The following is a 25,668-nucleotide window of genomic DNA, read 5'->3' as shown; positions in this document are numbered from 1 at the left end:
GGACCCCTCCTTCATTCCAAAGGCCAATTCCCTATTTCACAGAGCACAGGAGGTAGTGCTACCAAATTTTTGCACCGAGCCCTCCCATGAATTGGAACGCAAGTGGCACGCCTTAGATGTTTGCAGAGTTTTAAAACAATACATCAAGCGAATGGCAAATCGGAAGCACTATGTCTCCTTCTACTCTGACACAAGAGGCCGAAAGGTCACTGCATCCACAATTGGCAGATGGATTAGAAGGTGTATAGCAGAGGAATATAGGGGGCAGTTCCTGACGGTCCCCAGACAAATCACCGCACACTCCACGCGCAGCGCTGCCACCTCAGCAGCATGGGCGACCCAGGCTTCGATTACAGAAATATGTAGAGTGGCGATGTGGCCGTCGCCTTCCCCCTTTATAAGACGCTACAAACTAGATAGATTCGCATCTGTGAAGGCATCCTTTGGCAGGAGGGTACTCCAATGCAGAGTATCAGAGAGTGGGACACAGGCCCAGACGGCCTCCCACCCACAAGGACAGTGAGGCTTTGGTATGTCCCATTGGTGGATTCTCCATTCGTCATGCTGGAGAAGGGACATTGGTCTTACCTGAACGCCTTTTCTCAGCATGACGATGGAGAATCCACTCCCACCCTTGAGGCCAGTCAGGTCCTGTGAGGGGAGAGGATGGAGTCAACACAAGGAAACGTAGCCCAAAAAAGCTTTTGCCTCGGTCTAGACTGGGGAAGGGAGGTCTCGGGAGGAGAGGCAGAGCAAAATTGGCCAACTAGTCTATGGGCAGAAGACAAGGAAAACCCATTGGTGGATTCTCCATCGTCATGCTGAGAAAAGGTGTTCAGGTAAGACCAACGCCACATTTCATGCAAACATTACTTGATTTTTATGAATTTTCAATTTCTATAAAAAGAGATTCTGCATCATTAGACATGATTTTTAAAGATTTTATTGCAAATGTGTCTTAGAATGATTAAGGAGATTTTCTAGAAGACAAAGTTTTATAAAAAGAAGCAAATGTTATCAAATCATGGGGATTTCTGATCCAGAAAAGCAGATTAAACATTAATTTTAAAAATAAATTAAAATAATATATCCTATACAGATAGTCCACAACTTAAAACAGTGACCATTCAAAGTTATAATGGCACTGAAAAATGTGACTTACGACTTTTGTAGCATCCCCAAGGTCATGTGATCCCCTTTTACAACCTTCTGATAAGCATCCCCATGGTCATGTGATCAAAATTTAGATGCTTGGCAACTGGTTCATATTTATGACCATTACTATGTCCCAAGGTCATGTGATCCCCTTTTACCACCTTCTGATAAGCAAAGTCAATGATCAAGCCAGGTTCACTTAATAACTGGGCTACTAACTTATCAATAGCAGTGATTCACTTACCAACTGTGGCAAGAAAAGTCGTAAAATGGGGCAAAACTCACTTAACAAATGTCTCACTTAGTGTCAACCGTCCCATTTGGCATTCTCGACAAAGAAACTTCGGCTCTTTAGATTGACCAAGAGTGTAGCTTTATTGAAAAATCCATCTAGACACTGCAGAAGCAAAGTCAATTCTGGGATTTTCTTGTGAAAACTGACATAGATAACTCCCGTTTTCCATCCCTGGGCTACCTACAGGTCGTATTCAATTCTTTTGGTTTGGGAAAAACTATCTGCTCCGGTCAAACATTCTTCATGTCTTGGCCTTGGTAGATAAAGTTTCTCCGGCAACAGAAGGTTCACTTGCATTCCATAGTCTCCCCCCACCCTTAGGAATTCACCACCTCCTCCTGTCACTGTTTGGCAAAGCTGTGAGTGAAAGCAGGTGCAGGCAACTATGGAGTCGAGTCAGGTTTGACACTTAGCAACAGAAATTTTGGGCTCAGTTGTGGTCGTAAGTTGAGGACCACCTGTAATGTATTGAAGATTCAGAACAATGCTTAAACTTATATAGATGTCATATATAATTCCTAAATTGTTAACTGAATTTTTCTTATATATTTTTCAAATAAAACTTCATACTGTTTTCATAAATACATTTATTTCTTTTCTTTTAGCTAAAAAGCAGCATTTTACTATGGAAATATATAATACTCATATTTCAAGTTTATAGTTGGTAGATTTTTAATTTCTACTTCTAACACAGAAATAAAATGATGCAAGAAATAATAATTGATGTATTTATGTGCTAAGTATTAACATGGCTTTCTTATCAATAACAATAAACTTTTTGTACCTTTTTTTTAAATGCAGAATTATGGATTAGAAACTGAGAATCTAAAAACACTTTCTCACAAGCTAAATGCATCTGCCAAAAATCTTCAGAACTTTATCACAGGAAGAAGGAGGAGCGGTCACTATGATGGTAGGAGTAGCAGAAAATTACCAAATGATTTCCTTACCTCAGTGGTGGATTTGATTGGAGCAGCAAAAAGTCTCCTAGCATGGCTGGACAGGTAAAACCGTTTCAGTTGTTCCAAGGATGACTACCTATTGTTCTTATAAATAAATGCAATGTATTATAAGCTGTATTAAAATACTAATTACAAGTTATCTGCTTTATTTATTTAAAACAACAGTGAAATTTATAGAAATCACAACATAATTTAAACTTAGATGTAGATTAAATTTAGTTCTGTACTGAAGATTTAGCACCAAAGCTAATCCCATTTGGCAATTGCTTTTGAAGGCTACCTGGAGATTTTTTATTGTTTTTTTCTTTCTTCCTGCTTAAAATAGCTAATTATTAGAGAATCAATCTGGTTATAGTAGTTAATGCATTTTTAGTGATGGAAGCACAACATAGATCTCCCTCATTAACCTTGGGTGAGGCTGCACTCTCAATTAGAGAGAGAGGTGTGCTACCTGGGGATCTTTCTGGGATCACAGCTAGAACTAACAGTGACTATAAATAACAAGATTTATATTTACCATATTTTACTTTTCCAGATCACCTTTTGCTGCTGTAACAGATTATTCTGTCACAAGGAATAATGTCATACAACTCTGCCTCGAATTAACAACAATTGTACAACAGGTGTGAAACTACATAATACTAAATGTTACTATTTAAAAAGTATTCTAGGTAAAGATTTTACATACATAAATTCTTTGGAGTTAAAAATATTTCTATTTACCAATATACTAAGTTATGTTGCAAATTCCTTATAATAAATTAAAGTAAATTTTATTACTCCATTTAGATATAAAATTAATATCAATATCAAACAGCTATATCAGGTGTGGAATAAAGCATTTTGAGCTCAAATGTTTTTTGAGCTCAAATATTTTAAATTTGAACTGTTTTACATACTCTTACTGTATTTTTTAAATCTTTTTACACAAAATTTACAAAGCAAGGGTATTTTAATTTAGGGCAGTGTTTCTCAACCTTGACAATTTTAAGGCATGTGGACTTCAACTCCCAGAATCCCACAGCCAGCATTGAGAAACACTTATTTAGGGGAAGAGAAAAATAATTTACACTAGGCTATGTATCTTAACATTTATGAAAGGAAGTGGTGTTTGTGTGAAAAACAGCAAGAAAAAGAATAATGTCAAGTTCTCTTTTCTTCATGTTTCTGCTTCTAACGTCTCCTCTGAAACTAATTGCAAAGCCCATTTGAAACTCTAGTTTTGCTGGATGGTGTTGGCGATGTTACAAAGGCAAAACAAACTGTTTTGTGCTTGGTTAAAAAAACAAAGCATATACCCTTTATGTTACTGGGATGATTAGAAGGGAGGGAATTCCCTTTTTATTTTTCTATCTTTGGTGGACAGAATCCACTATATCCACCAATCCATTCTATCCACCCCTATTTATGTTTCAGGCAGAGAAAATGGAGTCTGTGTTTACAGATTCTGTATATATTTTTGAAAATCAGTATGTCTCACAATCTGATTGACTTCCACATTGCTGTAAGTATTATTTATAGTGCTATTTACCGTATATTCCGGCATATAAGACAACTTTCTAAACACTTAAAATCTTCGCAAAAGTCGGGGGTCATCTTATACGCCGGAAAAATATTACTCAGCAAGTTTTCTCTCCCCCCCCCTCGCTCAAAAAGAGTCCAAGGGTTATTATTATTAAAACCAGCCGATCAACTAAAGATATCTCTTTTCAGCCTCTATACTGGGAGTACGATAGGCATTATCTGGCTGTCGTGACGGTAAGATTTCCTGGAGGTTTATTCCCCATTCTATAATGGTACATTGCAAACCGTCTCCTCTCTTCTTCCCTCCCTTTTGCCATACCAATTCCTTGCCCACACCTCCAGAACTGCGGATTGGTAGTGGCCGTCCTATGATTAATTCATTCAAAGGAAGTAGAAAGGGATGGCCCATGTAATGGGGAAGGGGGGAAAAGAGTTGTAGGATGGTTTTTTTTATATAATGAAAACAAACCTAAGCATCTGCGTCCATTCGAGGCACTTCTCAGCGCTTCTTCATGCAGGCTTTTCAGCGTTTATTTCTCACTGCCAGTGAGAGTAGCTTGGGGGAGTCGGAGCTTATGGGTCTGGAAGGGGAGGGGTGTCAGCTAAATTCCTCTCAGATTTACGAAGCAGGAATGGAGTGGAGACAGAAAACAGCTACACAATCCTTTTGCATGTCGACTTCCACCGAGCTTATGCAAGCAGTTCTCCTTAGCCTAAATAAACTTGCATGGTGCATTTGTGGTGTTATTTATGACAGATCCTGGCTGGTCAATCTGGCTCCCATCTATAAGTACTGTAGTGCACTGAGTTTTAATAACAAATTAAAAGGAAAGCATTTACTCCCCCCCCATTACCTGAAAAGGGGGCAACTTATCACATTTGTGGAAATGCAAGTTTTCGAAGGGCGAATGCCTTTCTTACTCGGTTTATTAACTGCTTCCTTTCCTTCTTCCCTAAACATTCTGGCTGTCGCCAATTTCATTCTTGGTAGTGTTGCTTTAAAAAACTGCTGAGAAGTCCTTTTGCAGGCAGGGCAATTTTCATCAAGGGGTGTGTGTGATTGACAAGGCAGAGCCTTTGACAAACAGGCAGGCTTTCTGCTCACTCGGCTCGGGGAGGCTGTGGAGGATTTGTAGGGTGGAAGACTGAGAGGAGGAGATCCCTGTGTGCAGCCTGCTTGCTCCAAGCCAAAGCTTGCTACTGGGGGGGGGCAATGGAAGGGACCCGGGGAGTCACACGCATGCCTACACGCGCACACACACACCCTGAGCTACTCATTTGGGCTTACAGGTGGCCAATGAGAACTCAGAAACTGCGCTCCCTTTCCCTCCTCCCTCATGGAATTAGCTTGTCCATTTTTTCCCTAGGGCCTATACAGGGGTAGGCAAACTTGGCTCTTTTATGACTCATGGACTTCAACTCCCAGAATTCCTGAGCCAGCTATGTTTATATAAATGTTTATTTATATAAATATAAAATATTTATTTATAAACATATAAACATGTTTATATGTTTATAAATGACAGTTTTCTTGCTAAGTACCTGTATATCATAAGCATTTGAATTAAAATTACCATATTGAAATCAAATCTGATGTTTTTTAATTTTTATTTGGTGTGCGTTGGAAGAGGGGTAGTCTTATACGGCCAGTCGTCTTATACGCCAGAATATACGGTATTCTAAGAGCATCTTTCTGGCAACATAAACTATTTCATAGCTTATATGTAATGAATGTGTACAGTCAAGAGTCTTCAAGGTTTTTTTTTTTTAAAACCATATCAGATTTGCTGTCAAGACTGCTAACATCGGATGTTCTTGTTTGCCATATATGAAGAAGCACACCTGTTTTATTTAGCCGTATAGCATTTCTAGAGTTAAGGCAGATAGCAGTAGTTTAAGGGGTGGGAAAGTATGCAAGTTAACCATAACAATGTCTGGGCACAGTGTGGCCAAGGTCAGCTCAGCTGCAACGGGAGGGGCACCTCACGCTTCACATTAATTGGAGAATGTGATTGATGACTGTAAAATGAAGGAGTGAGTTATGCTTTATGCTTTGTTACAGATGCTTGGGAGAGGGAGGATTCAGTTTCTGGCTTAACTTTGTTAGTGCCGAAGCTATGCAGAATAATAAAAGATTCTTTTAGAGGAAAAAGCCTCAAAATTCTTTGAAAATCTGCTTTCTTTCGGAACCATGTCATTTGCAGCTTCTACTTTTTTGTTGTTATTTGGCTTGCATATTGCTGTATTCTTGTATTTCTAGGGGGAAAATATGTTACCTTGGGAATTTTCGCCTTCTTGTTAAAATTTTCATCTGATGGCATTATAATTCTGTCTTATCTTTGAATATGGACAGCTTGTCCATTTTTAACCTATTTTCTCTTATGTTTATTGTAAAGGAAATATAAGTTATTGCAGTGTACTACTGTATTTATCCCCTTTATGGATTACTGCCTTGTCGTGGCGAAGGGGCTTGCATAACTCAATGAAGCTATAAGCTATGCCGTGCAGGGCCACCCAAGATGGACAGGTTATAGCAGAGAGTTCTGACAAAATGTGATCCACTGGAGAAGGAAATGTCAAACCACTCCAGTATCTTTGCCATGAAAACCCCATGGACAGTACTAAAAGGAAAAAAGATATGACACTGGAAGATGAGCCCCTCAGGTCGGAAGGTGTCCAATATGCTACTGGGGAAGAGCAGAGGGCTAGTACTAGTAGCGCCAGAAAGAATGAAGCGACTGGGCCAAAGCCGAAAGGACGCTCAGCTGTGGATATATCTGGTGGTGAAAGGAAAGTCTGATGCTGTAAAGATTTTTTCTCCATAGGAACCTGGAATGTAAGATCCATGAATCAAGGCAAGCTAGACGTAGTCAAAAAAGAGATGACAAGACTGAACATCAACATCTTAGGAATCAGCAAACTAAAATGGACAGGAATGGGTGAATTTAACTCAGATGACCATCAGGTATACTACTGTGGGCAAGAATCCCTCAGAAGAAATGGAGTAGCCTTCATAGTCAATAAAAGAATAGGAAAAGCAATACTGGGATACAATCCCCAAAATGACAGAATGATCTCAATTCGAATCCAAGGCAAACCATTCAATATCACAGTAGTCCAAATCTATGCCCCAACCACTGGTGCTGAAGAGGATGAAATTGACCGGTTCTATGAAGCCCTACAGCACCTTATAGAATTAACACCAAAAAATGATGTCCTTATCATCATGGGGGATTGGAATGCTAAGGTAGGAAGCCAAAAGATAACCGGAATAACAGGCAAGTTTGGCCTTGGAGTACAAAATGAAGCAGGGCACAGGCTAATAGAATTTTGTCAAGAGAATACGATGGTCATAACAAACACTCTTTTCCAACAACCCAAGAGACGGCTCTACACATGGACATCACCAGACGGTCAACATAGAAATCAGATTGACTATGTGCTCTGCAGCCAAAGATGGAGAAGCTCTATACAGTCAGTAAAAACAAGACCAGGAGCTGACTGTGGCTCAGATCATGAGCTTCTCGTTGCAAAATTTAGGCTTAAATTGAAAAAAGTAGGGAAAAGCACTAGGCCACTCAGGTATGAACTAAATCATATTCCTGATGAATATACAGTAGAGGTGACAAATAGATTTAAGGAATTAGATCTGATAGACAGAGTGCCTGAAGAACTATGGATGGAAGTTCGCAACATTGTACAAGAGGTAGCAACTAAAACCATCCCAAAGAAAAAGAAATGCAAGAAAGCAAAATGGCTGTCTGAGGAAGCTTTGCAAATAGCTGAGGAAAGAAGGGAAGCGAAAGGCAAAGGAGAAAGATACACCCAGTTGAATGCAGAATTCTAGAGAGTAGCTAGAAGAGATAAGAATGCCTTCTTAAATGAACAGTGCAAAGAAATAGAAGAAAACAACAGAATAGGGAGGACTAGAGATCTCTTCAAGAAAATTGGAGATATGAAGGGAACGTTTCATGCAAAGATGGGCATGATAAAGGACCAAAATGGCAGGGACCTAACAGAGGCAGAAGAGATTAAGAAGAGATGGCAAAACTACACAGAAGAACTATACAAGAATGAGTTTAACATCCCAGATAACCACAATGAGATGGTCACTGACCTCGAACCAGACATCCTAGAATGTGAAGTGAAATGGGCCTTAGAAAATCTGAGCAACAACAAAGCTAGTGGAGGTGACAGTATTCCAGCTGAGCTATTCAAAATCTTAAAAGAGATGCAGTAAAAGTGCTACACTCAATTTGCCAGCAAATTTGGAAAACTCAACAGTGGCCACAGGATTGGAAAAGGTCAGTTTACATTCCAATTCCAAAGAAAGGCAATGCCAAAGAATGTTCAAACTATCGCACCATTGCTCTCATTTCACATGCTAGTAAAGTTATGCTTAAAATCCTACAAGCTAGACTCCAGCAGTATGTGGATCGAGAACTACCAGAAGTACAGGCAGGATTTCGAAGAGGCAGAGGAACTAGAGATCAAATTGCCAACATACGCTGGATCATGGAGAAAGCTAGGGAGTTCCAGAAAAACATCTACTTCTGCTTCATTGACTATGCAAAAGCCTTTAATTGTGTGGATCACAACAAATTGTGGCAAGTTCTTAAAGAGATGGGAGTACCAGACCATCTCATTTGTCTCTTGAGAAACCTATATGCGGGTCAAGAAGCAACAGTGAGAACCGAACACGGAACCACTGATTGGTTCAAAATTGGAAAAGGAGTCCGGCAAGGCTGTATACTGTCGCCCTGCCTATTTAACTTATATGCAGAGCACATCATGAGAAAGGCAGGGCTAGATGAATCAAAAGTTGGAATTAAGATTGCCGGGAGAAATATCAACAACCTAAGATATGCAGATGATACCACTCTAATGGCAGAAAGTGAAGAGGAACTAAAGAGCCTCTTGATGCGGGTGAAGAAGGAGAGTGCAAAAGTTGGCTTGAAACTCAACATTAAGAAAACCAAAATCATGGCATCCGGCCCTCTCAATTCCTGGCAAATAGATGGGGAAGAAATGGAGGTAGTGACAGATTTTATTTTTCTGGGCTCCAAGATCACCTCATATGGGGACTGCAGCCAAGAAATTAAAAGACGCTTGCTCCTGGGGAGGAAAGCTATGGCAAATCTAGACAGCATACTAAAAAGCAGAGACATCACCCTGCCAACAAAAGTGCGTATAGTCCAGGCCATGGTTTTCCCAGTTGCAATGTATGGCTGTGAAAGTTGGACCATAAGAAAGGCTGAGCGCCGAAGAATTGAGGCCTTTGAACTATGGTGCTGGAGAAGACTCCTGCGAGTCCCTTGGACTGCAAGGCGTTCAAACCGGTCAGTCCTAGAAGAGATCAACCCCGACTGCTCTTTAGAAGGCCAGATCCTGAAGTTGAAACTCAATACTTTGGCCACCTAATGAGAAGGAAGGACTCACTGGAGAAGAGCCTAATGCTGGGAAAGATTGAGGGCAATAGAAGAAGGGGACGACAGAGAATGAGATGGCTGGATGGAGTCACTGAAGCAGTAGGTGTGAATTTAAATGGACTCCAGAAGATGGTAGAGGACAGGAAGACCTGGAGGAACGTTGTCCATGGGGTCGCGATGGGTCGGACACGACTTCGCAATTAACAACAACAACAACTGTATTTATTTGGATTTAAAATAGGTTAACAGATGCATAGGAAAAAAAGGAAACATGCTAAGGAAGACATTGGCATTGTGATATTCTTAAGTTACATATACAAACATAAACACACATAAACTGTGTCCAATTTTACTCTGAAACAAGTTGAATTAAGGTTGACATACTCAGCAATGGTTTTTGCTTAAAAATATTCCCTATTATAATACACATATAATACACATATTGATAAATATGTCTTTATGGCATTTATGTATTGCTTTTAATATGAAAAGCAATAGATAAAATTCCCTATATCATATTACAGTTTGCTTTTCATCAGATCCTTCAATTTTTTTAATTTAAAAAAGCTAATAGATTGTATAAATCAGATTTTTTTTTCAGAAATTCATTTTGTATCATTGGCTCCCTGCTTCCCAGGAGTACTCCACAAATTGTGAAGCTTTTCCTTGAGTTAGCCATTTCCTTTATATAGCAGAGACCACTAAAACTGGTCTGTTATCTGCCAATGTCTTTTTCCATGGCTGAAAATACAGACTGCTATTCATCAGCCGAAGTGGCGCAGCAGTTAGAGTGCAGTACTGCAGGCCACTTTAGCTGACTGTGTTCAGCAGGTCAGCGGTTCAAATCTCACCGGCTCGAGGTTGACTCAACCTTCCATCCTTCCGGGGTAGGTAAAATGAGGACCCAGATTGTTGGGGGCAATGTAAATATATATATACATTGCTTACTGGTGTACTCCGCTTAGAGAGTGCTTGCACTTAAAGCGATATATAAGTCTCATAAATAAATAAATTTAATGCTGTTTTTAATCTTAAGTATAGTCTCAATATATATTAGTGCTAGAAGGCAAGTTCTAAAATTGTTGCTTTAATATTGTAATTAATGGAAGCAAATCAAAATAAGTGATTATACTACTATGAAATAGAGCATGTTTGTGAGAAATCATGAAATCCCTAGAAGTTTTTAAGAAGTTAATGTCTTTTTTGTCATATGCAAAGAGACTAGAAACCTAACTGATTCCACTTGGGACAATTCATGGAAAATAAGCATTAATCCTTTTTGTAAACAGTTTTTATTGCTCTTGAGAGTGAAATAATGCCACTATCTGTTGCCATTATTGTGAATATCTCATGGTCTGAAGATTTGAAGGCAGACTGAATCCCTCTTCAGTAATGCAGGGAATGGGCTTTTCTCTCTGCTCTCTGCTTATATACAAGTGGCTTGCTTAGTCAGTGTTGGTGGGAGTGTTCTTAATGATTCCTTGATTAGGCTGTTTACTGTTTGGTTGTTTGAGTTGGAAGTTGCTTGATTGGGATATTGCTTACTGTTTGATCATCAGTCTAATATTAATCTTGGTGTTAATCTCTGCTTATCTGAGTACTGATGGCTGGCAAGAAGGTATTTGGTCTTTTTTGTTTCCTTTTTAACTTTTTGGTTGTCTCTTGAATGATATGTAGATATCATTTATTTATATGTAATTTGTCTGAGTGCCAGGCTTCCAGGAATTCTCTAGAATTTCTAAACTTAAACTAGAATTTAGTTTAGTTTAGTTTAGTTTAGGATGCTCACAATTCCTAGTTGAAGTGATGATGAAGTTTGCCCATGTGTTGTCCAATTAAGGAGTTTCATCATGTTTTCTGAGTGCTAGTTGGTGTTCATGGATTCGCTCTGCTTGGCTTCTGCCTATTTGTCTTACATAGCAGCTGTTAACAGTCCTTATACTGTATATTGTAGATTACTCCAGGCAGGCAAACATGCAGTAAATATGAGTAGATTAATTCTGTTCTAGTTAGGAAAAGAATCCCATCATTGTTTCTCATTTATGATGAAAAGCATGATGTGTGGGAGCAGTTCAGCTTGAATGTGGGTGACACACAGTTGACTTATTTTTTCCCCTATAAATGCATTTGCCTTATCCATGGAAACTTTTAGTAATGAATATTTATGTCTGTAGGGGAAAGATATGGGTAGAGAGAGGGAGAGAGCAGAAAGACAGCAAGAAATTTTAATTGTAAGCTAAAGTATTAAGAACATTCAGTGGTTTTGACTGAAATATTTCAAAATTGCAAAAGCTATAACTATAAATTGTATTTTAATGATGTTAGATTGCAGTGATGTTTGATTAATGAAACTTTTTAAAGACGTTAAGGAGTTATTTTTGTCAGTTTGAAAAAAATACTAAGCTATATTAAAAGTTGGATGAATAGAGATCAACAAATTGTAGGGCTTTTACTCCTATACATGAGGCGAAACGACCTCTCCCACTGAAATTCTTGGTATTTTGATTTTAGTTCAATGTTTATTCAACTTAGAAGTAAAGAAAATATTCATTGTAAATAGAACTTTGGCAGCTGGCTTAATTCCACTGTTTCTACCAATAAACATTAAAACAAAATACTTCATGATAGTATAAGAATTTCCAGGACCCAAATTGTTTCAGATTCAGAAAAAAACTCATTCTGAATAGGCATTCCATAGAAAATAGGATTTCCCTCTCTCCCTTTTCTTGTGATTTTTCACTTTTTAGATTATTGTCTGTTCAAATTATTTAGAAACTATATGTATACATATTAATATTTTTTGTTCTTGCTTTAGAATAAGTTTTAATGGGTCAATCAGATTTCATTAGAAAATTAAGGGTACTTTGGTTATTTATATTTCAGTGAATCATATAGTAATTATAAATGAACGCTGAATTTTGATAATTTTCAGATACTCATATCCGAAACAGGTCATTTTACAATATCTCATGGTAAATGTTATATTAATATTTTAAAGACCTAAATCAGGGCTTTTCAACCTTTTCACCCATTGTACCACTTTTAGGATATGGCAATATCCGAGTACCACCAGTCGCCTAGCAAAGTGTCAAAAACTTGATGACCAAAAAAAAAAAAAAGGAAAAAAGTGATAAAGTACAGGTAGTTCTCGACTTACAACAGTTCGCTTAGTGATTGTTTGAAGTTACCATGGCACTGAAAAAAGTGCCCCCCGAGCCACAGTCAAGCAAGACACCTGCCTGCCCACCCAGCGGTGCTCTTCCTCCTGTCTGAGGTTTTCATTGTTCTGAGCATTTCTGTTGAGGATTGGCAGCGGGGGTAGGGTGGGTGTTTGGCTTTTATTCCCCCTCCCCGTCTGCTGGGTGGCTGCAGCAGGTTTTGGTCACTTCAGATGACCCTGAGACACTGTGACCTGGAGAGGCTGCAACATTCCAGCTGATCAGCACTTCTTCTGGGCTCAGAAGAAGCACCAGGATCAGCGCTGAGCTCCAGCTGGAGCCTGGTGCTGATCCTGGCACTTCCACTGAGCTCTGACAGCCCCAAAGAAGTGCTGATCCTGGCGTTTCCGCTGAGCCCTGACAGCCCTGCAGCTCCAGCCATCTCTCGCTCAGGCTTGTGTGGTGCTGCCATCGGTTCAGCTCATTTCCCTCCGCCGCTACCACTTTTCTAGGATGGTCCCGTACCACCTGCCAGGTGCCAATGTACCACAGGTGGTTCCCATACCACTGGTTGAAAAGCCCTGACCTAAATGATGAAATGTGAGATGTTGTTATATGTTGCATATTCAATATGTAAATATGGTGTTTTAGTTTATAACAACATTCATAATTTATTAAAAATATTAAATTATTAAAGCAAGCTGCTTGTCTTCCATTAATATACATTTAAATTTATGTTTATTGGCCTGACTATATACATTGTTACTTATTTTATCATACATAGGAAGCATATTTTAATATACAAATCCAATTTTTCTTTGTCAAATATAGATTTTCTAACCAATTAAGTTAGATGGGCTTAAGCAGACCAGCTTGGTTCATTTAATAAATAGTTGTAGAGGGAAAATAGATGAGGAAATGCTGAATGGAACAATAAGATCTTTTCTTTATTAAGTAAACCAACTATGTACAACAAATAATGTATTTAAAATGTGGAGGGAGATGTGGGGAGTTGTAGATAATGGACTATGATTATGGGCAGTATAATTTCAGAATTATAGCTATCAAAGGAAGGAACTGATAGTTCTTATCTCCAAGTGATGACACACTCTCTCTTCTTTCTTCTTTCTTTCTCTTTTTCTCTCTCTCTTTTTCTCTCTTTCTCGTATTATTGAAGTATTAAAAAGTAACCATTTTCTCCTAAATGTTTCATTTAATTAAATTAATTTCAGTTTGTCTTATCTTTCTAGGACTGCACAGTATATGAAACTGAGAACAAAATTCTGCATGTGGTAAGTAGCATTTATTGCATCATTGTAGATATTAATAGAGAATTCAGTTAACTAAATGTTAATCCTTATGTAGTCAAAAGCTCTTGGGTCGTCTATACAGTCTACTTATATTCTAAGCTTTATTCTACATAGTTGTTTTACTAAGGATATGGTTTGCTTAAGTCTGCCCTACATATTGAATCATTATCTAAAAATATAAAACTATATAGATTTCTATGTACTGTGCACCTAAGGGAACAAGGTACATACCACTAGCCATTCTTCCTTGCTAATCTTTCTCTTGGAATCATCAAGACTATACGAGCACTATATCAAAGTGGATGGTGTGCCAAACCCAAGAGAATATGTTATTTTACTATTCCTAAGAAGAATGTGACTGGTCCTTCTTATCTTAACTACCTTTTGGAGCTCTTTTATTTAAGGCTAGTATCAGTTGTTTTTCTTTTCTACAGCAAGAATTGTAGTTCATCTAATTATCTATAAGATCTGTACTTTTATCTATGAATGTTATGCTTCCACCACATATTTCTTCATTTTACATTACACTTTACTTTTCATTCTACCATTGAACCTACCTATAGAATTTGGAGATTTATTTAGCTGTATGACATGCACTCAGTCATTCAGTCCCTAGTGATATCATGGCTGACTATTGTAATGCTCTCTACATGCATCTTCCCTTGAAGAGCATTTGGAAGTAGAGTGCAGCAGTGTGGGTAGTCTCGGGAGGCCCAAAAATGGCCCCTGTAACACCACTGCTCCGTGAGCTGAATTGGTCGCCAGTCTGTTTCCGGGTGCAATTCAAGATGTTCGTGATCACCTTTAAAGCCCTTCATGGCATGGGTCCAGGTTACTTGGACCATCTCACCCCATTGGGATTGGCCCATACCACTCATTGTCATGGTTCCGATAGAGCCAAATAAATAGAACTCCAAGGCTAGAGACTTCCTCAAAGAACATGTTTATTGGATACAAAATATCACTATGGTCAAAAGTGAAACTAAGTCTAAAATTCCCTCCACATAGTTACACTATTACAAAGTCAAACTTCACACCCCAGTGCTATGCAATGAGCTATGTTTCCTAATAGAATAGTTTGGCTTTCTAACACCCCACCCAACCCCTAGCATAACCAACAGAAAGACTTGGTTCACACGGGACATAGAATTGTTTAGCAAAAATCCTCTGCATCCCCTTCATGTGGCAACCTAGAACGAACAAGATGGCTTTAGCCAGGTTTGTTGTAGAGTTGACAGTCGGACCTCCTAAGGGGAAAGAAATTCCTGCAGAAGAAACAAAAATACAAGTTAGGATTCCCCCCTGGGTTTCTGAGGGTGCTTGTCATAAAACGCTCTTATTAACCTTTCTGCCTTCACATTGGTACTTTTCACCCAGGTAGCTTCTGACAAGGGGTAACCTTTGCACTTCACTAAATATTGTAATTTTCCCTTATACAATCTAGAGTCAAGAATATGTTTTATCTCATAGTGGGTTCCTCCTTCTACAAGAATGGGACCAGGTGCCTTCTTGGGAATGGGTCTGAAGGATGAGTCTGTAATTGGCTTTAACAAAGTACAATGGAAAATGGGGTGAACTTTCCCTAAAAGCAGTGGGAGCTTTAATTCAACTGTGACAGGGTTTATGATTCTGACTATAGGGAAAGGACCGAGTAACTTAGGTCCCAATTTTTTGATAAACAATTTTAATCTTGGGTATTTTGTAGAGAGATAAACTTTCTCCCCCACATGAAATGGCCTCTGGGGAGATCACTTCTTATCAGCATGCTCTTTATAAGTCTTAGTGGCTTGAGCTAAAGGGTTTTTTTACATTTGCCCAAATATTCTGCAAATATTCTGATCAAGGGTGTGCGAAGTGGGAGGTTCCTGGGGATATTCAGGCATCGGAACAAAATCTTGACTACTAGCTATTTTAAAGGGAGTAAATCCAATGCTACTTTGTACTGTATTATTGTATGCCACTTTGGCAAAAGGTAGGAGGTCCGCCCAATTAGTCTGCTGGTAATTAACATAAAATCTGAGGTATTCTACCATTGCATTCACATGTTCTGTCGATCTATTTGTACTCAGATGAAAAGCAGATGAAAGTCCCTGGGTGGATCCAGTCAGCTTTACAAACTCCCTCCAGAATTTTGTGGTAAATTGAACCCCCTGTCCGATATAATTCTTTTTGGGACTCCATGGACTCAATAGATGTGCTTCAAAAATAGTCTGGCTAGTTTTTGGGCAGACAGAAGCCCTGAACAAGCGATGAAATGAGCTTGTTTTCAAAAAAGAATGACAGTCCAAATTACTCTATTTCCTCTGCTATCAAGCTATTCCACAATAAGATCAATGGCTGTCTCCTCCCAGGGTCGGCAAGAATCTGCTACCTGCTACAACAAACCAGGAGGTTTATTAGGGCGTTTTTTTCATAGCTGCACAGGAAGCACAGCTTTTTACATAATTTTCAATGTCTTTTTTTCATTCCTGGCCACCAAAATTGCCACTATATCAAATGCAAAATTTTTAGGAAACCAAAATAATTGGCTTGTTTTGAATTATGACTATGTTGAAGGGTTGAATTCTGAGGGAAATCAGAAGGTAGTCTCTTCCAGGCTAGCCCATCTTGATAGGTTAATAGTGATCTATTGTCTCTGAACCAGGGGTCTGTTTTTATATCCTCCTTCAGCTTCTGCCTCTGGGTTTGACCTCTTGTGGTTACCTGAGAGGCTTATTATGATAGAGGAATGATGGAATTAGCAACTTCTTCCCTAAGACTTTTATATTGGGACATTCTAGATAAGATTTTTCCCCTAGGGAGGCATTTTAGAGTAAAATTAAAATGATTGAAATACTGTGCCCAGCGAACTTGCTTGGGGGATAACTTTTGAAGGTTTTTTAGTGCCTCTAAGTTCTTATGATCAATCATACTTTGAAAGGTACCTTACTCCCCTCCAGGAAATGGTGCCAAGTTAGTAATGCCCATCTCAACACAAAAGCCTCCTTCTCCCAAACAGCCCACTTCCTCTCCGTGCCTGTGAGCTTTCTTGAAATATAAGCGCAAGGTTGTAAACCCCCCTCTATAGTTTCTTAGTAGGAGGACAGCGCTGCAACATCATTTGCATCAGCTTGGATGATGAATTGTTCCTCAGGATCAGGGTGTTTAAGAATTGGTTCTGCGACACACAGCCTTTTTAATTGCTCAAATGCTGCCTGGCATTCCATAGTCCATTGTAAAGATTGACAAGGTCGAGGCTCCCCCCCCCTTTTCCGGTTTTCAGTAGCTCAGTAATTGGCATAGCTATCTTCGCGAAAGAGGGGATGAACTGCTGGTAAAAGTTTGCAAACCCTAAAAAACTTTGAAACTGCTTACAGGTCCATGGAGGCTGCTATTCTAGCACTGCCTTAATGGGCAGGGTCCATTTCCATTCCCTCGCTAGAGATTCGGTATCCTAGGTAGTCAAGGTGCCTCTGATGGAATTCACATTTAGAAAGCTTAGCATAGAATTTAGTAGGTTAGCGCTTTTTGAGTACTTTGTGAACTAACTTAACATGCTCCTTCATGGTCTCAGTGTAGATGAGGATATTGTCAAGGTAAACCAAAACTCCCTTGTACAGGTGGTCATGAAGCACTTGGTTAATCAACTGCATAAACACAGCAGGACCCCTTGAAGGCCCAAAGGCTTCACCTTGAACTGGAAACTTCACAGGGGGCAATTGAAGGCTGTCTTCCATACATCCCCCTCCTTAATTCGCACCCAGTAATGAGCTTACCTTAAGTCTAGTTTTGTGAAGATTTTCCCTTTTGCTAGGTGAGCTAGCATTTCTTTCATCACAGGAAGGGGGTACATGTTTTCAACACTGACAGCATTTAACCCTTTAAAGTCCATGTACAATCTCAAAGACCCATCTTTCTTTTCTTTGAATAACATGGGGTAACTACGCGTGACTTAGCGGGCTGGATAAACCCTCTGGCCAGGTTCTTGTCTATGTATTTTCTCAGTTTATTCATCTCCCTAGGTGTTATGGAGTACATCTTGGGCTTTGGGAGTTTGGCACCTGATAGGATCTCAATTGCACAGTCAGTGGCTCAGTGAGGTGGAAGCATGTCACATTCTTTTTCACTGGGAATAAGTTGGATCCCTGGCACTCGCTCTACGGCAGCTTTTAAAGTCTTGAGAGGTTCCCTTCTGGGTCCCAACTGCAGAGCTCCCTTTATCTCATTGGTCTCAGTAGGTGGAAGGGTTCTGTTGCTAACCTCAAAGTTCTCACAACGTTCTCCCACCAATTGGTGGGATGCCATTTATCAAGCCAAGTCAGATCTAAAATCACCATCTTTGTCACTTTTGGGATCACTACAAAAGGGATGATTTCCCAGTGCTGTCCCATTTCTAAGCACACTGGCTCTGTCAGGTGTGTTGCAGGGGAACCTCTGATAAGAGACCCATCCGCCTGTTCAAATTTCATGGCTAGGGGCAATAGTTTGGCATGAATCCCTAGCTTAAGAACTATGAGGAAATTGATTAGGCACCTGGTGCAACCCGAATCTATGAGAACGTTTAAGTCTGCTTGGGCCCCTCTTTTTGGCACTATAATCTTAGCAGGAATAGCAAAGAGTGAGATGGCTCAACTTATCATCGGATTGTCTTCACCTTTCTCATCACTATTGTAAGGTGCCAACATCGGCAGGTCTTCCGGCAGAGCTGTTGCTTCTACCTGGGAAGAAAAGGAGATCTGGACGATCTGCTCCTGATGAGCCCAATTCAATTTCTCTTGTCCTGCCCGTGGGGCTTTCCTGGACTTAACAGTCGAAGCAATGTGCTCTTGACTTGGGGAGCAGGAGCCAGGCATTCAGCAGCACGGTGAACTTGCTGTCCACATCTGAAACACTTGATGGGAACCATGACGGGTGCTCGGGAAGTGCTGGATGCTGAGGTAGTCTGGGGACATCGACCAAATAGGCACATTTTTGGAACTTGCTTCTGTTTCAGTAGCTGGCTTCTTTGCTTGATCTAATTCAATGTCCAGGGTCACTGCCATACTATACCAATCTCGTAATTGGTTAGGAATCCCTCAGTAAATGCACTCTTAGAATAGGTTGCGGCCCACCCTTCCCTTGAAGTAGTGGAACAACGATCGTGCCAGCCACTGTCCTAACCGACCAGTGACCTCCGGAACTCCTGAACATATTCTTTTGCTGGGCGGCCCTTCTGCTTCAAATGGTGGATCTCTTTTTCCGCCTGCAGTGCTTGGATTCATCTTCAAATCATGCTGTCCATAGCTCCATGAATAAATTTGCATCCAACAATTCAAGGGCCTCCTCATTGTGAAGGTTGGTCACCCACTCAGCTGCTTCTTCTATGTTAGCCACCACTGCATTCACCATCATGGCACTGAGGTATGCATAAGCGTATTGGTCAAAGTAGACCCAGACTTGATTCAAGAAGAAAGGTAGCTTCTCGGGATCCCCATTGAAAGTGGGCTTGTTGGTGGGTGGCTCCACAGGCTGCGGGGCCAAGTATACTGGTTGCTGGGCAGCTTCTCGATCCTGGAGTCGTGGCTGTACCACGCTCCGGAATCCTCTCTGCTGGACCCTTGGGCTCGCGGCCCGATGCTGTTGCTGAGGGCTTAGCTGGGACTCAGGGCTTGACATCACTGCCAAATGGGGAGCGGGAGACACAGTGCAGGCTTCAGCAATGGGACTGGGGCTCCGGCAAGGTGGTGGAAGTGACGGGTAGGGTTCTGCTTTTCACCCCATTGAACACATGCACTATGTGGCAGGGGCCAACACTTTGACTTTCAGTCGGTCGAATTTCTCCTTTAGCTGTTCAACTGACGGGCTGTGGACTGCTGTCTGGTACTTCCACTCCATGGAGTCATTCCATCTAGTCGATCCCTTCCCCTTCTTAGTGATGCGGATGAAGAACCGTGGGACGTGATCAGTAAGAGCTCCTCTTCAGCAGTCTTAGAGGTGCTTCTGCGCTGAGGAGTCGCCTCTGCCTGAGAAAAATCCGCTAGGAGTTTAGTTCCCTCCTGCAGTACCAACTTTCCAGGTTGAAAACGTTCCAGGTTTTGGCCTTTGGCCAAGCCCCCGCCTGTAGCACTTCTTCGGTAGCTGGAACAGCTTCCTGCACCCTGAGAACTGAAGCCCCGCTGTGACCAGTGGCGGATTCATCTCTCTTCTCCATCCCAAAATCTTTGTTGTCCTCCCAAAGCACCCCAGGAAAATGAAGGGTTTTAGGAGACTTGGTTTAATGTCATGGTTCCAATAGGTAGAGCCAAATAAATTAGAACTCCGAGGCTAGAGGCTTCCTCAAAGAACATGTTTATTGGATACAAAATATCAGTATGGTCAAAAGTGAAACCAAGTCTAAAATTCCCTCCACATAGTTACACTATTACAAAGTCAAACTTCCTGCCTCAGTGCTATGCAATCAGCTACATTTCCCAATAGAACAGTTTGGAGGACTTTCTAACACCCTACCCAACCTAGCATAACCAACAGAATAACCTTGGTTCCCACAGGACACAGAATTATTTTTGTAAGGGCCTAAAGATGTGATTCTGCCAGTCGGCTTGGGGCCCCAGTGGGGGAGCAGCAGAATGGAGGTCATTGATTAATAACAGATACCACGTCCCCCCCACTCCGCCACCACCCTCCCCATGTGTCTTTGGTTTTCATGTTTGATTTTATATTTTAACTTAGATGTAACTGTAAGCCGCCTAAAATTATCTTATGGTAAAATGGGCAGCCAATAAATTTTATAAACAAACAAGCTGTATTGTATATGTTTGAAGCAAACTAGTTTTATTTCCCTATTTTCTCTTACTGGGGATGTGTGCTTTTACATTTTTTCCCCTTTTACATGATTAGGTCAGCTATTAGATAATTAGCATTACCTATTTAACAATGGATTATTAAATAATATATAATATATATAGGAAAAATCTGGATTGTATTTGTTATTATGGTTGTAAAATAAGTTTGTATATATGTGTATTCATCAGCCATATATTTACTAATGCTTTCAGAAACGGGGAAGAGAGAGAGAGAAATCCCCAATCTCTAAACTTTTTTTCTTTTTGAATTTTTTATCTGACCGATTATTGTATCATAATTGCAATCTTATAAGGGAGTAAAATTATATCTTTAACTATAATGCCCAAGGTTTGCTGTATTAGGCTTAAAGTTCCTTAGATAATGTATTTTTGTTTGTTTGTTTGTTTTCTAGTGTAAGACTTTATCTAGCGTCTGTGATCATATAATTTCACTTTCATCTGATCCCCTTGTGTCTCAATCTGCTCATCTGGAAGTGATTCAGCTAGCAAACATCAAGCCAAGTGAAGGGCTGGTAAGGTGTACAGAGTTAATCAAAACTTCAACCAGAATGGAAGAAATACATTTTCTGAATAAAATGTTTATTTGGCATATCTAGACCCTTTACTGCAAATCTGTATGAAGCAGTCAGATATACCATGGTCAGTATTGCATGTTAACAGTTATTTTATAAAATCCTTAAGAAAATAATATTGATTAAAACTATCTTTGAAGTACTGTAGTAGATTGTATTCTGCAGTTTTCTAGAATTGGTTTTCAACTTTAAATTACAGAATACTGTAAACTTTATTGTGCCTCTGACTGATAATATATTAATAATTTTATCGTATATTATATAATACTTGTGAGGTATTCTAATACTTGAAGAAATCCTCATTAATTTATGAAAATGCCTTTGATATAAATAATGCCATTACAAGTCTGCTAATACAAATATATTAATATTATTATACTGTCTTCCCCAAATATTGTTGTTTTAATTTCCTCATAGCTATACTCCGTAAATGTGTTATGAAACAAAGAATAACACTTTTAATTTTTTGGATATGTATTTGGTTTCACCTAAAATATTTTAAATCCTGAAATCATTGTTTTCTAAATTTCACAATATCCTTTGTACTCAATCTTACCTTCAATCTGCCTTCTATTGTGCTATTCTGCAGTCCCTTGTTCTAAATCTTGTATTTGTCTCAGTGTCATGGTAGCATATTAAAGTCATTTTCTATTCCACCATCTGTAATTTATTCCATGTCCCATGTCATAATCTGATTAAAATGTTTGTACTTTTAATTTCATTGGATATTTGTACAGCTTTTCTACTCCAGTCTCTTTTTAGAAATGCTTCTTATGAGATGACCAAATTCTCTTTTTAATTGTAAAGATACCATGCCCTCCACCCCCGTTACTGTTACAGATTTTCTCCTTTTTATTTGTTTAGATTTTAAGACTGTTCCTATAAAGAAATACTTATTAATGGTTTGGTTGTACTGTATATAGTACAATAAAACCAATTCTTTAAGTACAAAAAAGAAAATATCAAAATGATTTTTCAGTTTTTTTTTTTAAATTAGCTCATATGTCTTTTTTCAAATGTATTTTGAGTAGTGGTCATTTTGTCTATTTCTTGCTGAAACATATTATTTTGGAATTAAATAGTAAGTTGTAACATTAACCTTTTATTAGCCTAGAAATGGAAAATGTTTTATAAGTGACATTTACATAAACGGCATGATATTAAAAATAATTAGAATGAAAGGATAATTATTCAAATTTTCTTATAATTATTATTGATATTTGATGGTTTTTAAATGCTTTGGCATTTCTGACATAGGAAGTACAAACAAAGGAGTTGTGTACCCAAGCTTCAAATAGAGTTTGGTTTTACTTGAGGTTTATGTATTGAATTGCTATAAACTTGGAAGTTCTGCTGGTAGTAGAGAAATAAGTTACCAAGAAAACACAATATAATAGCAAGGAATATGGATAAATTTTCTTAATATAAGGGAAGAATAACAGTTTCAGAAATAAAGACAAATGAAATTAATGTTATGGTTGATGTTACACTTGGACCAAATAATAAATGGTAATGGCAAGAAGGAAAGGATACAAAAGTGAACAAATTGCTCAAGCCATATAAAAAGATCAAATGCAATTTGGTTTCAATTGTATAGTATATTATTCTTCTGCTATAATTCCCACCAACATTGCGATATCAATGTAAGGATTAAGCCTTTAAATAATTATCAGGGCAGAGATGACCATCGTGTAGAAGTATAACAACCATTTCAAGGCTACCAAGAACTATAACAAGTATCCATCAATGGGTGAGGAGGAAACCATGATTTTAAAACCCCAAGGGTATAAAAAGTCATTGCTTCTTTTTACTGGCAATCAACTGTTGTGTATGGCTTCATTCTTCTTTGCAATACAGATTTTAATTTTGAAGAACCGTATCTTCTATGAAATCACCCTGAGTTAAGTGGTCAAGTACCAGGAAATATGAGATTTACTGCAAAGTCCAAGCTGAAAAAGTTGACAATTAAGACTTATTTGTGAATGTGATTGATATATTAAAACTAAAATTTGATACTTTTTGTTCAATACAACTGGTATTGAATGTGATATGTATATTGACTATATATTATCTGTGAATGTTTTAACAGTTAATAAGCAGGACACAAAGCCTTTTGTATTCGATCTTGTACAATTTTTAAGAAATAGTCATGGAAGTGTTGGGTGGAGAATCTTTCAAGATTCCTTATATGTAATCAATTCATAGAAATTTTCCATCAGCTGGGTAAAGATGTAAATATCTGTAGAAGAAGGTTTCGTGTCACTGATTTTATCATAATGCATTGAACTTCTGAAAAAAATAATGTTTGCTTAGTTGATAAAGCAAGTGCTTCTTGTTTCAATTTGCCTGTTCACTCTCACATGTGTGAAATAATAAGGATTACAATGTTTCAAAAGCAAATTAATTTTTATATACTTCAGCTGAGCCACTAATGAGCAATCTTTCCATCAGGACATACATGCCAGATTCATTGCATATGTGCAAATGCCTGTAAACACACATACACTTTGTTTTGACACTTATATGTCTTAAATTTGGGGGGTTTACCTTTTAAAGCATTGTGTTAAGTGTCATAATTTATTTTAAGTTGTAGGTCAGAATTTTTAACTGTTTTTAAAATCATTGTAATACATTTTAATAATTAGCTATGGTTAAATATTTTATATCATCTGAAGCGTATCTTAAAATGTTTAAAAGATTATTTTCATTATTTTACTAGTAAAATCAATTAAGTTATACAGAATACAATTGTCATAAGGCTAAATATATTGTTTTTATAAGCAGTAACAAAAGAAAGAATTTTGTAGGATCAGGCAGACAAATAGGCATATGAATATTATAATTATGGTTTAAATCTTCCTCTGGTATGAGTGTGAGGTGAGACGGGACAATGATTTCCACCTCATCTCTAAATTGCCCAGGATCCTTTCCTGTGGCCCACAGATGGTGCCTTCCAAAGTTAAAAGAATTAGTCATAAGAACTCTCTTTTTGTGTATATATGTGTTGGTATGGGCATGTATTGGTGTGTGTTTATATTTTCTTGCAATATTAAAAATTAGTTTTTTAAACTATATATTGATTATTCTATTCTATTTTTCATTATGTTACCTTAATCTTGAGCATAGTTTTTTGTAAGTTTTTCCCTCTTCACTTTGAATGTTATAGAAGTAATGTGTTTACTTCACAATAATATAACATGTTCTCTGGAATAATAGAATTATTATGTCATAAAATTGATACATATATCAAATATACGTTGTTATGATATTCAGAGGCATAAGGTTTGTAAAATACATTAGCTAGAGTGTAATTATGTGGAGCAAAGCTTTTTCATGAAGGAGATGTATACCTGTTTGTGCAGAACACAGTGTCTGTATATTTATTGTTTATTTATTTTAAAGATTTATAAGGCCATTTCTCTTAAAGCAAAACTCTGGGTAGTTTACAACAATGAAAATACAAACAAACCAAATACAATCCAAACTAGATTTGGGTTTTATTGTTTCAACAGAAACAATAAAACTCAAATCTAGACCCTCAGCCATCCTGTTTCAAAGCATCCAATGAAGAATCCCTTTTACTACTATGGAAAAGGTGCTTCTAGGTCCTTCTAAATGGGAAGAAGAAGGAAGGGACATGGAGACTTCACTGCCATCTTTTCTGACCTGGTGAAACAGGCAGATACACTTAGGAAAAGATGGTTCCAGTGATCTAGGACTTTAATAATAACCAGCAGCTTGAATTGCTTCTGGAAAGACTGGGAACTTGTGCAGCTCATGCCACAGTGATGTAACAAGGATAAATCATATGGGTCTGGCTCTCTCTCTCTCTCTGTGTGTGTGTGTGTGTGTGTGTGTGTGTGTGTGTTTGTGTTTGTGTGTATAATAGAAAAAATGGGGTGAGGGGTGAGGAAAAGAAAGGAAATAAAATCCAGAAGGGCATATATATTTGTGAATGGAGAAAACTACACTTATTGAAGAAAATCTGCCATTTATATATTCTTTAATTTTAAATCAGTTAAAACAAAAAACTTTGAGAATTAAATATTTAAATTAGTTCTTTCAACATTTGTAACCAGCCCACCAGAAAGTAATATGTAACTGTGTGTGTGTGTGTGTGTGTGTGTGTGTGTGAATTCTTTGGGCTGCATATAATTGGTGAAGGAAAGGTATCTTAGTCTTATGACATACTGTAGATGCATACTATATCTAATTCCCTTGCCTCAAGTTAATTTGTCAAATCATTGATATGTATGTCAAAAGAATGTAAACATTTACTCAAAATATTTCTTCTTAGACTCAATTTAGTTAACTAACTTAGAAAATGTATTATTAAATGATTAATGTATCTTCAAAATAGTACTATATAATTACACTAGATTATCTTTGGAATCTTCACATTGCAGTACCAAGTAATTCAAAATATTAGATGTAACTCAATT

General features: G+C 38.3%; 1 protein-coding gene across 5 annotated transcripts in view; it reads left to right on the top strand.

Annotated features, from left to right (window-relative positions):
* CNKSR2 (connector enhancer of kinase suppressor of Ras 2) overlaps nucleotides 1-25,668 on the top strand; it is a 200,986-nt gene that overhangs the window by 39,505 nt on the left and 135,813 nt on the right. For all 5 annotated transcript variants that reach the window (XM_039354439.1, XM_039354441.1, XM_039354440.1 and 2 more), the window contains exons 3-6: nucleotides 2,252-2,454; nucleotides 2,948-3,035; nucleotides 13,774-13,815; nucleotides 21,047-21,166. In XM_039354439.1, the coding sequence (XP_039210373.1) occupies nucleotides 2,252-2,454; nucleotides 2,948-3,035; nucleotides 13,774-13,815; nucleotides 21,047-21,166 (453 nt within the window). The remainder of the gene's footprint in view (nucleotides 1-2,251; nucleotides 2,455-2,947; nucleotides 3,036-13,773; nucleotides 13,816-21,046; nucleotides 21,167-25,668) is intronic.

This window comes from Crotalus tigris, unplaced genomic scaffold (assembly GCF_016545835.1).
Source record: "Crotalus tigris isolate CLP2741 ecotype Arizona unplaced genomic scaffold, ASM1654583v1 scf7180000018553.2237530, whole genome shotgun sequence".
Classification (NCBI taxonomy): domain Eukaryota; kingdom Metazoa; phylum Chordata; class Lepidosauria; order Squamata; family Viperidae; genus Crotalus; species Crotalus tigris.
This window is presented reverse-complemented; position numbering and strand designations above follow the sequence as displayed.